Here is a 14,077-nt window from a genome sequence, read left to right as displayed (position 1 = left end):
TTATGTGTAATAATTTTTATTTCTAACTGTTCTAAATTAATTTCAAATCAATTTTTAAATAATTTTAAACATTTTAAAATTTCTGGTTTTATTGTTTTGATTATTATTTTTTATGATTATTTTACTTTATTTTATATAAAGCACTTTGAAATGTGCTATATAAATAAACTTGCCTTGCTTTGCAATAGTAAACACTCAATTTTCAGTTAAAGGCAGTTCATCATGGAATTCAGTGATGTCATCATCCAGCTCAGTTCAGTTCTAATAGTTTTTTGTGCAATCATGTCGACGATATCGCTGGAAATTAGTGTCCCCAGCTAAGCAAGCCAGAGGCGACAGCGGCAAGGAACCAAAACTCCATCGGTGACAGAATGGAGAAAAAACCTTGGGAGAAACCAGGCTCAGCCGGGGGGCCAGTTCTTTTGGAACCAGCAGTTTGTGCTGAGGACTCATCTGGTTCCCGAGGTCTTGTCCTGATGGCCGTCTAGGAGACAAGGTCTTCACTGGGGATCTGTCTCTGGGGCCAGTTGTCCTGATCTCCACTGACATTCAGGGCTGTGGAGGTCATCTCTAGGTGCTGATCTACCATCTAGGCTGGATATAAACTGGATCTGGTGACTGCTGTAAAGGATTAGCCCTTATTTTAATTTAGCTTTTGGGGAATCTATTCTTAAGATTCGATATTGATATTTACATGATTAATCGATATTAATCAAAACGTCCAACTTATATCTTGTTAACGATACCTCATTAACGACTTGTCCAGCAAGCATTAAAATCAGCACGTTATCTCTTAACAATTTTGTTTATCTTATTCACGGCCAACGATAAAACAAACAAAATAGTTCTTTATCAAAATTCTTGAGCGTAGGTAATGCGATCGCGATATGGCAAATAATTTCAGATTTGAGAATCACATAGCAACAGACATGAGATTTCTTAATAGAATCAAAGTTTATTTCACTACTCTAACACAATACTGAGCTACACAACACAAACAGAAGACTTAAACATACACACACACACAAATTGCAGGCAATTAATTATTTTGGTCTGAAGAGAGTTCTAGGTTCTAATGCTCGTTTTCAAGAATGCTCTAACTTCAACCTGAGGGAAATCACACGCATGGAACTTTACTATCTTTACTCTTAGCGATGAATACAACCAGTTTCCAGCAGATTTAGGAAATATTGTTTTACTTTCCTTGCTTTCAGTTGAGTTCAGTTCCTTCCGGGTTCAGGAAAGACCGTGCGTGGATTGGCGGCTTGGTAGGTCGTCGTCACGAGAATAATTTTCAGTGGTTGGTTGGCTTCGTTCTGACTTGATGACGCTCCCAGGAAGTTGGATTCAGTTTCTGAGGCTTTAGATGTTAAAGTTGCTCTTGAAGTTTGACTGAGTCTTGATCGCTGTTCAATGCTCGGCCGTGATGTTAGTGGCAGAAAGCACTTAGCAGCGCGATCGGAGCAGGAACCTAAGTTCCAACAGCGCGTGAGCAAGCAGAGGGAGACGAGCGAGCTTTCGCCTAATCCGCCTAACCTGGGACACACACTTGGGTGTCTGTCTTTAACGGGCCGATTTGGGATCCACCCATGGGCGACTGACCCAATCGGATTCTTCCTGTGGGGCAGAGCCCCGCCCTGCACAGCTTTTTTCCCATGCATACATTATCTGTTCAGTTATTTTATCACATGAAGAAATTATTGACAGCAGATTTCTATTCGTATTGTAATCATACCTTGATGAGAAAAGACAATTCTCATCCACACCAGATTACTGCTAATGAAATCAGCTTTCATTCGAAATCAAACAAGTATTTTTGCATAACCAAAGTACATATATCAATTGTATCCATTACTCGGTTAAGCCATAGATGAAAAAATCTAAATGAATAAAAATTAATTCTAAATAATAACACCAAGCATCTGAAACTGAACAAATAGTGATCAGGAAAATTATACATCAAAAGATTACAACAATACCATAGGTTCCAATAACACAGCAAGCTTATAAATGACATGAAAACAACCTTAATATATGTTGTAAATATATTGTATATATTGTTTTCGAGTATATTGATTCAATAGCAGAAACTAGTATAATTTGTCCTTTTTAAATACTTGAGTGAAGCATTGCGTCTCTTTGTCTGTTAGGGGGCAAAAAGGCGCGTTCCTCTTTTGGGGAGAAACGCGAGGTCACGGGATGGTCACTTTCGTGGAGATCTGGTGTTTTGCTTAGTTCGGACGTCGGCTGTAAAACCGTCTTCCCTGTAGATAACATCATTGAATTACTGCGTTAATGGTCAGGGAATCAGGGAGGGTTTGTGCCGGAGTCTCTCCAAATGACAAGGTCTTGTCCTGTTTCTGGTTGAATTATGCTTAAGTGATGAAGTGAAGTGAAGTGAAGTGACATTCAGCCAAGTATGGTGACCCATACTCGGAATTCGTGCTCTGCATTTAACCCATCCAACGTGCACACACACACACCGTGAACATACACCCAGAGCAGTGGGCAGCCATTTTATGCTGCAGCGCCCGGGGAGCAGCTGGGGGTTCGGTGCCTTGCTCAAGGGCACCTCAGTCGTGGTATTGAGGGTGGAGAGAGTTAAAAAGAGTCATAAATTCTACAATTCCTACAATTCCTGCCGGTCGGAGACTCAAACCCGCAACCTTTGGATTACAAGTCCGACGCTCTAACCATTAGGCCACGACTTCCTGTACCAATACGGGATAAGAAACAACCGTGAAGTCCTGTTTTAAATACATTCCAGATTTTTCCACACATATGCCCCTTTGTTTTGGGGGGGTCTCGTGAGGCATTAGGGAGAGCAGAGCAGGATGCTTGAGCGCAGTGCTGGTCGTTAATTAACTTTATGACCACAGATAGTGAAAGTATTTTTTTCTTCCGGAATGTTGCCGTCCTGTTAATAGACCTGTGTATGTGTTCTTGTTTTCGACCAAACTCTACACTGCAGTGACCATCTAATCTGGATACGGACTGGATCGGGTGGCTACGGCGACCTCAGAATAAGAGAGAAACAGACTAATATTAGCGTAGATGTCAATCTTCTTACGATGTAAGTAGTACATCGTGTGTTATGGGAAGTGTTCCCGGTTCCGGTTGACCTAATTAATGCAGCCGAACAATCCTTTAACGGATTTGAATATTAGAATTGTATTAGTGTGTTATGTGTACGCCAAGTTAAAGAGATGGGTCTTTAATCTAGATTTAAACTGACAGAGTGTGTCTGCTTCCCGAACAGTGTTAGGTAGATTGTTCCAGAGTTTGGGTGCTAAATAGGAAAAGGATCTGCCGCCCGCAGTTGATTTTGATATTCTAGGTATTATCAAATGGCCAGAGTTTTGAGAACGCAGCGGACGTAGAGGACTATAATGTGATAACAGCTCGCTCAAGTACTGAGGAGTTAAGCCATTCAGGGCTTTATAAGTAATTAACAAGATTTTAAAATCGATACGATATTTGATAGGGAGCCAATGCAGTGCTGACAGAACCGGGCTAATATGGTTGTACTTCCTGGTTCTAGTAAGGACTCTAGCTGCTGCATTTTGGACCAACTGTAATTTGTTGATCAAGCATGCAGAACAACCACCCAATAAAGCATTACTATAGTCTAACCTTGAGGTCATAAACGCATGAATTAGTATTTCTGCATTTGACGTTGAGAGCATAGGTTGCAATTTAGATATGTTTTTGAGATGGAAAAACACAGGTTTACAGATGCTAGAAACATGACTTTCAAATGAAAAATTGCTATCAAACAGTACACCTAGGTTCCTAACTGATGAAGAAGAATTGACAGAGCAGCCGTCAAGTGTTAGATAGTGTTCTAGGTTATTACATGTGGGGGTTTTAGGTCTGATAATTAACACCTCTGTTTTTTCAGAATTTAGCAGTAAGAAGTTACTCGTCATCCAGTTTTTTATATCGACTATGTATTCCATTAGTTTCTCAATTTGGTGTGTTTCACTGGGCCACGAAGAAATATAGAGCTGAGTATCATCAGCATAACAGTGAAAGCTAACACCATGTCTCCTGATAATATCTCCCAAGGGTAACATGTAAAGCTTGTAAAGTAACGGCCCTAGTACTGAGCCTTGAGGTACTCCATACTGCACTTGTGATCGATATGATACCTCTTCATTCACTGCTACAAACTGATGGCGTTCAGATAAGTACGATTTGAACCATGCTAATGCACTTCCACTAATGCCAACAAAGTGTTCTAGTCTATTTAAAAGAATGTTGTGGTCGATAGTGTCGAACGCAGAGCTAAGATCCAGTAGAACTAATAAAGAGATACAACCACAATCAGATGATAGAAGCAGGTCATTTGTAACTCTAATGAGAGCAGTCTCAGTACTATGATACGGTCTAAACCCTGACTGGAATTCCTCACAAATACTATTTTTCTCTAAGAAGGAATATAATTGCGAGGATACTACCTTTTCTAGTATCTTTGACAGAAAAGGGAGATTTGAGATCGTTCTGTAATTAATTAGGATATGGGTGGCTACAGTGACCTCGGAATAAGAAACAAGTTCAAGTTTAAATTCAAGTTTATTTGTATAGCGCTTTTTTACGATACAAATCGTTGCAAAGCAGCTCTACAGGAAATTCAGTTTCCACAATATATTTATATATTGCAGAAACTTAATATATTTAACTTGTGGCAAAATTTGGTAATTCTGTATGTTGTCTGAGCTTTGGCATCCTCTGAGGTCCTCTGAGGGGTTGGCATCATCTTTTCTCAGGTGTTCGGTCATCTCAGATCATTTAAGGGTTGGATCCAGACTGAAGCTTCTGTAATTCCTAGTTACCATGGGATGTTAATCCCGTGGCAGAAAAAGAGAAACAAATAGAGACATAATTAGCATAATTTATGCGTCCATAAATTGAAAACGCAATTGCAAATACAATTTGCAATTCCGTTTGAATAATGTCCGGAATATCATTCCATATTTTAGTCTTGGACTTATTAAAAGCTTACACTTTTCTCTGTGTGTAAACCAACACATTTAACTGTTTATCAACTTTATATGTACTGTACAAGCCTTCCTGTCACAGTAAGCACACAAGGAAACGAAGAGACGAGGATAAACTTAACATAAACAGTCCTTTAATAATCCAACTCAAAATCCAGGGAACACAGAACAAGCAGAGACACACAGGAACACAACATCGACGTTAATACCAGACGCTAGACTCAGGGAAACACAGGGCTTAAATAATCAAACAAAACGAGATAATTACACACACACAGCTGACTTCAAATTCAATGAGGACAGGAACAGGAAAATCCATATATGGGCACATGAGGGAGGGGAACGCACAAAACACAGGAACACAGGACTGACACTTCCCTCTGTCTGGATTTACCTTCTGTGAATTTATTAAAGACTGATTATCTTCATCATCATCTTCATATATGTTTATCTACACAGTAACCATGACAATGACAAAGAGAATAATGCTATTTTTACTGCAACTCAGGGATCCACACCTGAGAGCGAGCTCAGTGGGGAAGTGACTGGTTGTTTTATGACTACATAAATTACTCATCACATAACTGTTTTACTGCATGTTTGAAAAAGTACTGCAAAATCAGCTCATAATTTCTCCCAAAATATACTTGGTGGATTTCCTGTATTAAGAGAACTTGTGTGTGCTTTACATGGTCTGTGTCGTCTCCAGACAAGAATGTTGTCTGGAGATCAGAATATCATAGAGACTTCTAAGGGGTTCTAATATCTAATACCCATATTATTCTAATAACAACCCTAGAAATCAGCTAGCAACACCTTAAGATTGTGAAAGTGAGTTTTGCATTCACTCATGTGTTGTTATTAAAATAATGCAATACAGTTTTCTCAATTTGATTATCTTTTTTTTTCTTTTCTTTTTTTTTTCTTCAGTTGCGTAATGCCATGGTGAACAGGCAGACAGGAAGCTTCTCTATGAAAGTGAAGAAGACTGTGGATAAAGGGGCAAGAAACTCAATCTACACACACACACACATAAACAAACATGAGTAATAGGTTTATCATTCTCTTACAGTGTTTGTGTGTTTGTTTATGACTGTCTTAGAAGCGTGTGCTTGTTCTGCACAATGACTACTACTACACAGACATAAAAGGAACTCCCTTCAGGTAAGTTTTTTTCTTATTTTTTATATACTTATAGAGCAATGTAGAACAAAAGGAAAACTGAGACTGAAACAGAAGGCTGGACTCAAACCATCTGCACAAACCCGAGTAGTACTATCCACTGCAGCACAGCTCCAAAAAGATTTTAAACATGTATAGCCTGGGTCCAAAATAAACACTAGCACCCAGCACCAAATGTAAATAAAAATGGACTTTGGCAAGAAAGTAAATGAACATTTGGTGATCTTGTCATCAACAATTCAACTAGTTGAGCAGTAATGGGCAGCTCTGGTCCTGGAGGGCCCCTGTCCTGCAGAATTTAGCTTTATTTAGCCCTGATCAAATGCAACTGAAACGTCTGATCTTAGTATGCTGAAGAGCAAGACATCTTGTTGTTAAGGTCATGGGTTCAAAACCCAGAAAATTCATTATAAAAGCATATACCTTGAATGCAATGTAAGTTGCATTCAAGGAAGTGGAAGCCTGTATAGAATGCCTGTTGTCAGCTACCGTCCTTTGCAGGGGCTGGGCAGTTGGTGCTGGGGTGCCTTGGCAAATGTAACACTGCTAACAAAACCATTCAGGCCAGCACAGTGGAAGTGGTTGTTGATGCTCTTGGTTGTGCTTGTTAAAAAAAGAATAAAATTATAATTATAGTAATGTATATGTATTAAACATTTGTTATAATATTATGAAAAGAAGTTTAGAAATGCATTATCAGATTGTTGAGCACTGTCCAGAATATTTCTTTTTGATACCCATTACATGAACATTTTGATATAAAACACTGTCTTATCTTGCTGCTGCTGTGGTAACCAGATGTCTGGTGCTATATCTGGGGTTAGCTCCAGTTCATGAGAGGGTTCAATTGGACTCTACCTCATGGTTTGCTTGTTGGGTAAGGAGTGATGTAGATTATTTGTTAAATATAACAGATAATAATGTAGGTAGTTAATAATTGGTAGGTAGTAGGGGTGGCACGGTACATGTATTCGTACTGAACCGTCACGGTACGGACATCTCGGTTCGGTGCATGAGGCCTTAAAACGAATACAGGCAATTCACCCCCAATCCAGAAGGGGGCACCCGCAGTAATGCAACGCTGTTTGATAACCGCCAGCAGAAGAACAGCGAATGCCATGTAGCGCCATACATATCCCTTCGAGTTGTGCACTTGAAAAGAACGCCCACTAGACAATGACAATGCGTCTCTCACATAGACAGACACACAAGTATACTTTAAAGGCTTGCGCACTCAACTGTTTGCGAAATGGGGCATTGTGCTCGTGTATCCTACCTCTCTCATTTGTCACAAATCCAAATATTCCATAATATTTCTATATTTGCGATGTAACGTATCTAAATGCTAAACTATTATTTATTATGTAAATTATAGACTTTGTACTTCAGTCGCGTTCCAACGGTGACACAGAGGCAGGCGTGCTGATGTTTGGCTCACTGTATTTTGTTTTGATAAAGTACCAACTGCACTGTCAAGTTAGCAATGCTGGAACGGATGTGTGTGTTTTTGTGTGTGTGTGTGTGTGTGCGTGCGCTCCGGCGTGATCACTTCAACTGTTTCCTTATACCAGCAGAATCAACTTTAAACACTTATTGTCTTATTAATAATCACTGTATAAAGGTTTGCTTTTATTTGTGTACACGCACAATGAAAACAAAACAGATAATATATATATAAAACATGTAATAATATTTAGTATTTTCACATCTAGGTGGAAAAAAATGTAATTTGCACTACTGTCTGTTCAAAATAAATGAAAAGAAGCAGCATAGTAGATTTATTTTTTTTTCTCTGTTGTACCGAAATCATATCGAACCGTGACCCCTGAAGCGAGGTATGAACCGAACCGTGACATCTGTGTACCGTGCCACCCCTAGTAGGTAGTTTGTATTATTTTATGATACATTCATTTGAAAGATCATGTTTTCAAGGATTGTTTAGAATTGTATGTAATAATTTGAACTCTTCCAGAGCTATTTTTGTCACAAGTATTGTTTTAGTCCCTCAAATGATTCAGTGGCTAAATCAACAGGCTGAATTATTATTACAGAGACTTGAATCAATTTAGATAGATTTGCCTCCTATTTGGCAAATTCATTGAAAAGAACTGACTCAACTAAGTTAACCATTTGCAAAAAGTTATTGCTAGGTCATATTCTAAACAAGCATAGTGATGTAGCGTAACGTTTTGTGTAACTAGACAATTACTTGGTTCAACTATTTCTCTATTTTACACTATTTTAAAAGTAGTGTCATTTATTTTTTGCCAACAATCGATTTCCAATTGGCAATACATTTCATTTGCAGATACATTACAACCCACCAAAAAAAGGATGCAGTTTAGGGATTCAGGGTCATTTATGGCTGGTGATGTTGTCAATTCGCCCAACATTGGCTGATGTGGGGAAAAAAATAGAGCTTGGTTATTGTACAAAATCTATAGTATTATGTAAAAAAATGTACAGCATTAGGAAGCCATAATTGATTAATAAATACTATAACGAACAGAATGAAGAACAGATTGGTGATGTACATTTCAGTTCTCAATTAGATGTCTATTATTTATTTCTCTTGTTTTCAGCTTAGGAGTGGCCCTGTCCAGAGGTCATGGCAAATCTTTCTTCAGAGGAAATCTCTCTGTTGAAGAAGGTAACTATAGACTTAGACTCTGTTCACTACATTTCACTTAATAGATTATTATAAATGCGCATCTGTGTGTGTTGCCTGCAATATAGTGTGATTTCTAAACAGTGACATTTTTCATGCTGTGGATATGAGTGAAATCTACTGAGTGTAATGTAGAGGCTGTTTGTAATGATTTTTGTATATTTTCCTTTGCTGTGTAACTATTGCCCACTGTATCAAGCAGGTTAAAACACCGGCTGCATTAAAGGATTAGTTCACTTTTAAAAAAACTTTTGCTGATAATTTACTCACCCCCATGTTATCCAAGATGTCCATGTCTTTCTTTCTTCAGTCGAAAAGAAATTAAGGTTTTTGATGAAAACATTTCTCCATAAAATGGACTTCATTGGGACCCAAATGGTTCAAGGTCAAAATGACAGTTTCAGTGCAGCTTCAAAAGGCTTTAAACGATACCAGACGATGAATAAGGGTCTTATCTAGCGAAACGATCGGTCATTTCAAAAATAAATAAAAAAGTTTAAGTTTTATAAGCACAAACGCTCGCCTTGCTCTGTTCTGTGATGCGCGTTCGTGACGTCACGTAATACGCAATTGCGTTGAAAAGGTCACGGTTGACTTAGGCGTAAGTACCGAGTCAATGTTTACAAATGTGCGAAAGGAGGACCATATACACATATTCAAATGTCTTTGTGTCAGTTTATCGTTTAAAATGCCCATTTCGTGTGCGTATCCTGGGTGTTTTAATATTAAAAAGCCTACTGACTCGGTACTTCCGCCTAAGTCAACCGTGACCTTTTCCACGTAATTGCGTATTACGTGACGTCACGAACGCGCATCACAGAACAGAGCAAGGCGAGCATTTGTGCTTATAAAACTTCAACTTTTTGATTTATTTTTTAAATGACCGATCGTTTCGCTAGATAAGACCCTTATTCATCGTCTGGTATCGTTTAAAGCCCTTTGAAGCTGCACTGAAACTGTCATTTTGACCTTGAACCGTTTGGGCCCCATTGAAGTCCATTATATGGAGAAATGTTTTCATCAAAAACCTTTAAACTGTTTCATAGGGTGAGAACCCTAACTTAAGTATCCAGTCTATAGGCAACACTACGTCTCGAGTTACCATACCCTATATGCATAAAACAAGCAGATTTACATTTAGTCATTTAGCAGAAGCTTTTATCCAAAGCGACTTACAAATGAGGACAATAGAAGCAATCAAAACCAACAAAAGAGCAATTATATGCAAGTGCTATAACAAGTCTGTTAGCTTAACGCAGTACACATAGCAAGGTTTTTTTTTTTTTTTTAATTATATAATAAATAAAAGAAAAGTGATAGAATAGAAAAAGAATAGAGCAAGCTAGTTTTAGAAGCCTTTTTTTGCTTTTGTTAATTGTATAATAATTAAAAAGAAAACAAATATATAGAATACAAAAAGATCCTAAAGCTAGTGTTAGTATTTATTTATTTATTATGTGTTTTTAGCCAATTCTTGAAGATGGTTAAGGACTCAGCTGCTCGGATTTGGAGTTGGACAGGTCATTCCACCAGGAGGGAACATTTAATTTAAAAGTCTTTTTGATTTTTGATTTTGTGCCTCTTTGGGATGCTACTTGGTACTTGCAGAACGCAAGCTTCTAGAGGGCACATAAGTCTGAAGTAATGAATTTAGGTAAAGGGGTGCAGAGCCAGTGGTGGTTTTGTATGCAAACATTAACGCCTTGAATTTTATGCGAGCAGCTATTATATATAGATATAATACAGATTGTGTCAAAGCAACTTTACAATATTAAATAGGAAAATAGTCTGTCAATAATGCAAAAGGACAATAGTAAAAACTCAGTTTTCAGTTAAAGGCATTTCATCAGTGAATTCAGTGATGTCATCATCAAACTCAGTTAAGTTTAAATAGTATCTGTGCAGTCAAGTCGACGATATCGCTTGAAATGAAGTGTCCCCAACTAAGCAAGCTAGAGGCGACAGCGGCAAGGAACCAAACCTCCATCAGTGACAGAATGGAGAAAAAAAACCTTGGGAGAAAACAGGCTCAGTCGGGGGGCCAGTACTCCTCTGGCCAGATGAACCAGCAGGTTGTGCAGATGACTCATCTGGTTCCTGTGGTCTTGTCCTGATGACCGTCTAGGAGAAAAGGTCTTCACTGTGGATCTGTCTCTGGGGCTCATCGAGTTGTTCAGGTCTCCGCTGACATTCAGGGCTGTAGAGATCATCTCTAGGTCCCAATCCACCATCTGGGCTGGATACGGACTGGACCTGGGTGACTGCAGTGACCATCTGATCTGGAGGCTACGGTGACCTCGGAATAAGAAAGAAACAGACTAAAGGGAAAGGAAAGGGAAGTGGTGTGTGGCCAAGTATGGTGACCCATACTCGGAATTTGTGCTTTGCATTTAACCCATCCAAGTGTACACACAGTAGTGAATATACACCCGGAGCAGTGGGCAGCCAATGCTGCAGCGCCGGGGGAGCAGTTGGGGGTTCGGTGCCTTGCTCAAGGGTCTCACCACAGTCGTGGTATTGAGGGTGGAGAGTGTTGGTTATTCACTCCCCCACCTACAATCCCTGCCGGACCTGAGACTCGAACCCACGACCTTCAGGTTACAAGTCCAACTCTCTATCCATTAAGCCACAACTGCCCCTTAATATTCATATAATATATGCATCTAATATTAGCGTAGATGCAACAAGTACATCAGGTGTTATGGAAAGAGTTCCTGGTTCCAGTTAACCTAAATAAGGCAGCCTAACAATCCTTTAACGGATTTGAATATTAGAAATGTGTTAGTGTATTATGTGTAAGCCAAGTTAAAGAGTTGGGTCTTTAATCTAGATTTAAACTGACAGAGTGTGTCTGCCTCCTGAACAATGTTAGGTAGATTATTCCAGAGTTTGGGCGCTAATCAGGAAAAGGATCTGCCACCCGAAGTTGATATAGTCACAGCCTCAGCCATACCTGCACCGTGGTATCCAGTTCAAGAGGAGCTGGATGCATTAGGGAGAACCAGAGGGGACAGTGTATCATATTTTTGAGATGACAACAAGTCCACCTCCGCCAAATCTACTCCACCACCTCGGGGTGGAGCCTCTATTCCCAGCCTAAGCACCTGCCTAGACAGGATTTCTGCATGAACCAAGGATTCTTCCACATGACTAAGGTATGAAGGCATTGATGCGTGTCCTTAGTCATGCAAAGTGTGTCGCTCTTTGAGGAAAACTCCTTGGTCCTAAATCACTGCAAGGGTCTCATGTACCGCATCATATTGTATGCAGCTGCCATCAGACCCAACAGTCTCTGAAACTGCTTCACAATGAGTGACTGGCTTAGCCTCACTTTCTCCATGGCTGCAAGAATCAATTTGATATAAGCAGGAGACAGATGTGCTTGCATCATTGTTGAATCCCATACCACGCCAAGATAAGTGGTCCTCTGTGCTGGAGAAAGCAACTCTTCTCAGCCTTAACACCCGTACAGTCATATGGGCAAGGATGACATCTCAATGAGTTGCCATCTGCTCTGACTGAGCTAACATCAACCAATATTCAATATAGTTTAATATGCACATGACCTAGATTTGCAGAAGAGACAGAGTAGCATCTCACGCATGTGATGAAAGTGATGGGTGAAAGTGCTAGGCCAAAAGGAAGAACCTGATATTGGTATGCTTTGTCCCTGAAAGCAAATCTCAGGAACTTCTTGTTCAGGAACTTCAAGAAAGATGGAAACGATGCATCCTTCAGATCTAATGTGATAAACCAGTCCTCGGTCCTGATTTGAGTCATAATCTGTTCGATTGTCTGCATCTTGAACATGAGTTTCTTGACGGAGCGATTCAGCTAACAGATCTAAAACAAGACGCAACCCCCATCCTTCTTCAGAACAATGAAGTAACCTGGACGAGAGAGAGAGGAGCAACACGTTCTATGGCCTCCTTCCTCAAGAGAGACTTCCTGTTCCATTACCAGAGCCTGCTCGGGTCCCAACAGGGTAGGAACAACCCTGTAGAATCGTGGCAGATGAGAACCAAGCTGGATTCTGTACCCTCGTTCTACAGTCAGCAGGACCCATCCACACTGCCAAATAGTCTACAAGGGGAATCAGCCTCTCGAACCTAGTTGCTGACCTCTGGTGTGCTTTGAGTAGCCAGCTCGATGAAGCAGATGACCGACAGGGAACAAAGGAACTGACTGCTCTAATAATCTCTTTGGAGGGTGCAAGCTTCCCAGGGCCGCTATGTTTCCGGGAGAACACTGATAACAACACTCTCTGGAGACCGCTCTGCCCTGAAGCACCAGAGGTGGCAGGGTTTACAGACCGATCTCTTGAGGGCACCGTGTGATGAGGTGGACACCACTCTTGCCCTCAGTAGTTGACTCAGGGGAAAGATCCTGGGGACAGATCCAGATCCCACAAGCATATTCTCCACCCAAAGCATCGCCCCCATAGCCCTGTTCTCTCAGTCCCACAATATTGTAATGATTCGTAACCGTGGGACTGCAGATGCAGGCAGAAAAGGGTTTTCCCCACAGTCTCAACACCTTAAGGCTGAGTTATACTCCTGCGTCGAACCTATGCCGTAGCTACGCTGGAGGCTGTGTATAGTACACGTAGGCTACGGCATAGCCTGAAGTGCACCTCTCCAAAAATGTCACAGCACGTCAATTCTGCGTGGACCGCAAGGGCTGTGATTGGTCTGCTAGTATCCCTCCCTCCGTATGTATTTGAGTTTTGTCTGTGTTTTTTGCACTTTAATAGTATATTTTAATGATCTTCTTATTTAAAATAAAACAAAGCAAAGAACAAGTGTTTTATCATTTATTATAAAACGTAGCATTATACATCACTTTGTTGTCCACGACAAACAATGTTATTCTACCATGGTACAGGTCCTTGTGGAGACTGAAAGAATGCCATCTTCTCCTGTTGCGTTGTCGTCTCTTTTTTTTGTAGGTTTAATTAAATTATCTGTTATTTCATATTTATTTACCGCCATCACGGCTGATGCTTCTCCGACAAGCTGCTTCTTCTTCTGCTTTTGCCGTGGTACTGTGGGTTACACAAGCAACGGTTTGCAACGGCGCAGAAGCATAAATGAAAACCGATGCACAACTTACGGCTTAGAGGCTACAGCGGTCTGACGCAGAACTATAAATGAATGAATGAATGAGGCATTTATATAGCGCTTTTTATTGTGTATTGTTGTGCACCCAAAGCACTTTACAATCACGT

The 14,077-nt window shown here is 40.1% G+C and overlaps 1 protein-coding gene across 1 annotated transcript in view; it reads left to right on the top strand.

Annotated features, from left to right (window-relative positions):
• Positions 1–14,077, top strand: part of LOC306849926 (voltage-dependent calcium channel subunit alpha-2/delta-3-like) — a gene marked incomplete at both ends in the record, with an annotated part of 224,934 nt that overhangs the window by 145,057 nt on the left and 65,800 nt on the right. Inside the window, 3 exons of the mRNA XM_079385309.1 lie at positions 5,931–6,002; positions 6,103–6,164; positions 8,765–8,832. Of these exons, the coding sequence (XP_079241435.1) occupies positions 5,931–6,002; positions 6,103–6,164; positions 8,765–8,832 (202 nt within the window). The remainder of the gene's footprint in view (positions 1–5,930; positions 6,003–6,102; positions 6,165–8,764; positions 8,833–14,077) is intronic.

The sequence above is a fragment of the Barbus barbus genome (genome assembly GCF_936440315.1).
Source record: "Barbus barbus genome assembly, chromosome: 29".
Taxonomy (NCBI): Eukaryota; Metazoa; Chordata; class Actinopteri; order Cypriniformes; family Cyprinidae; genus Barbus; species Barbus barbus.
This window is presented reverse-complemented; position numbering and strand designations above follow the sequence as displayed.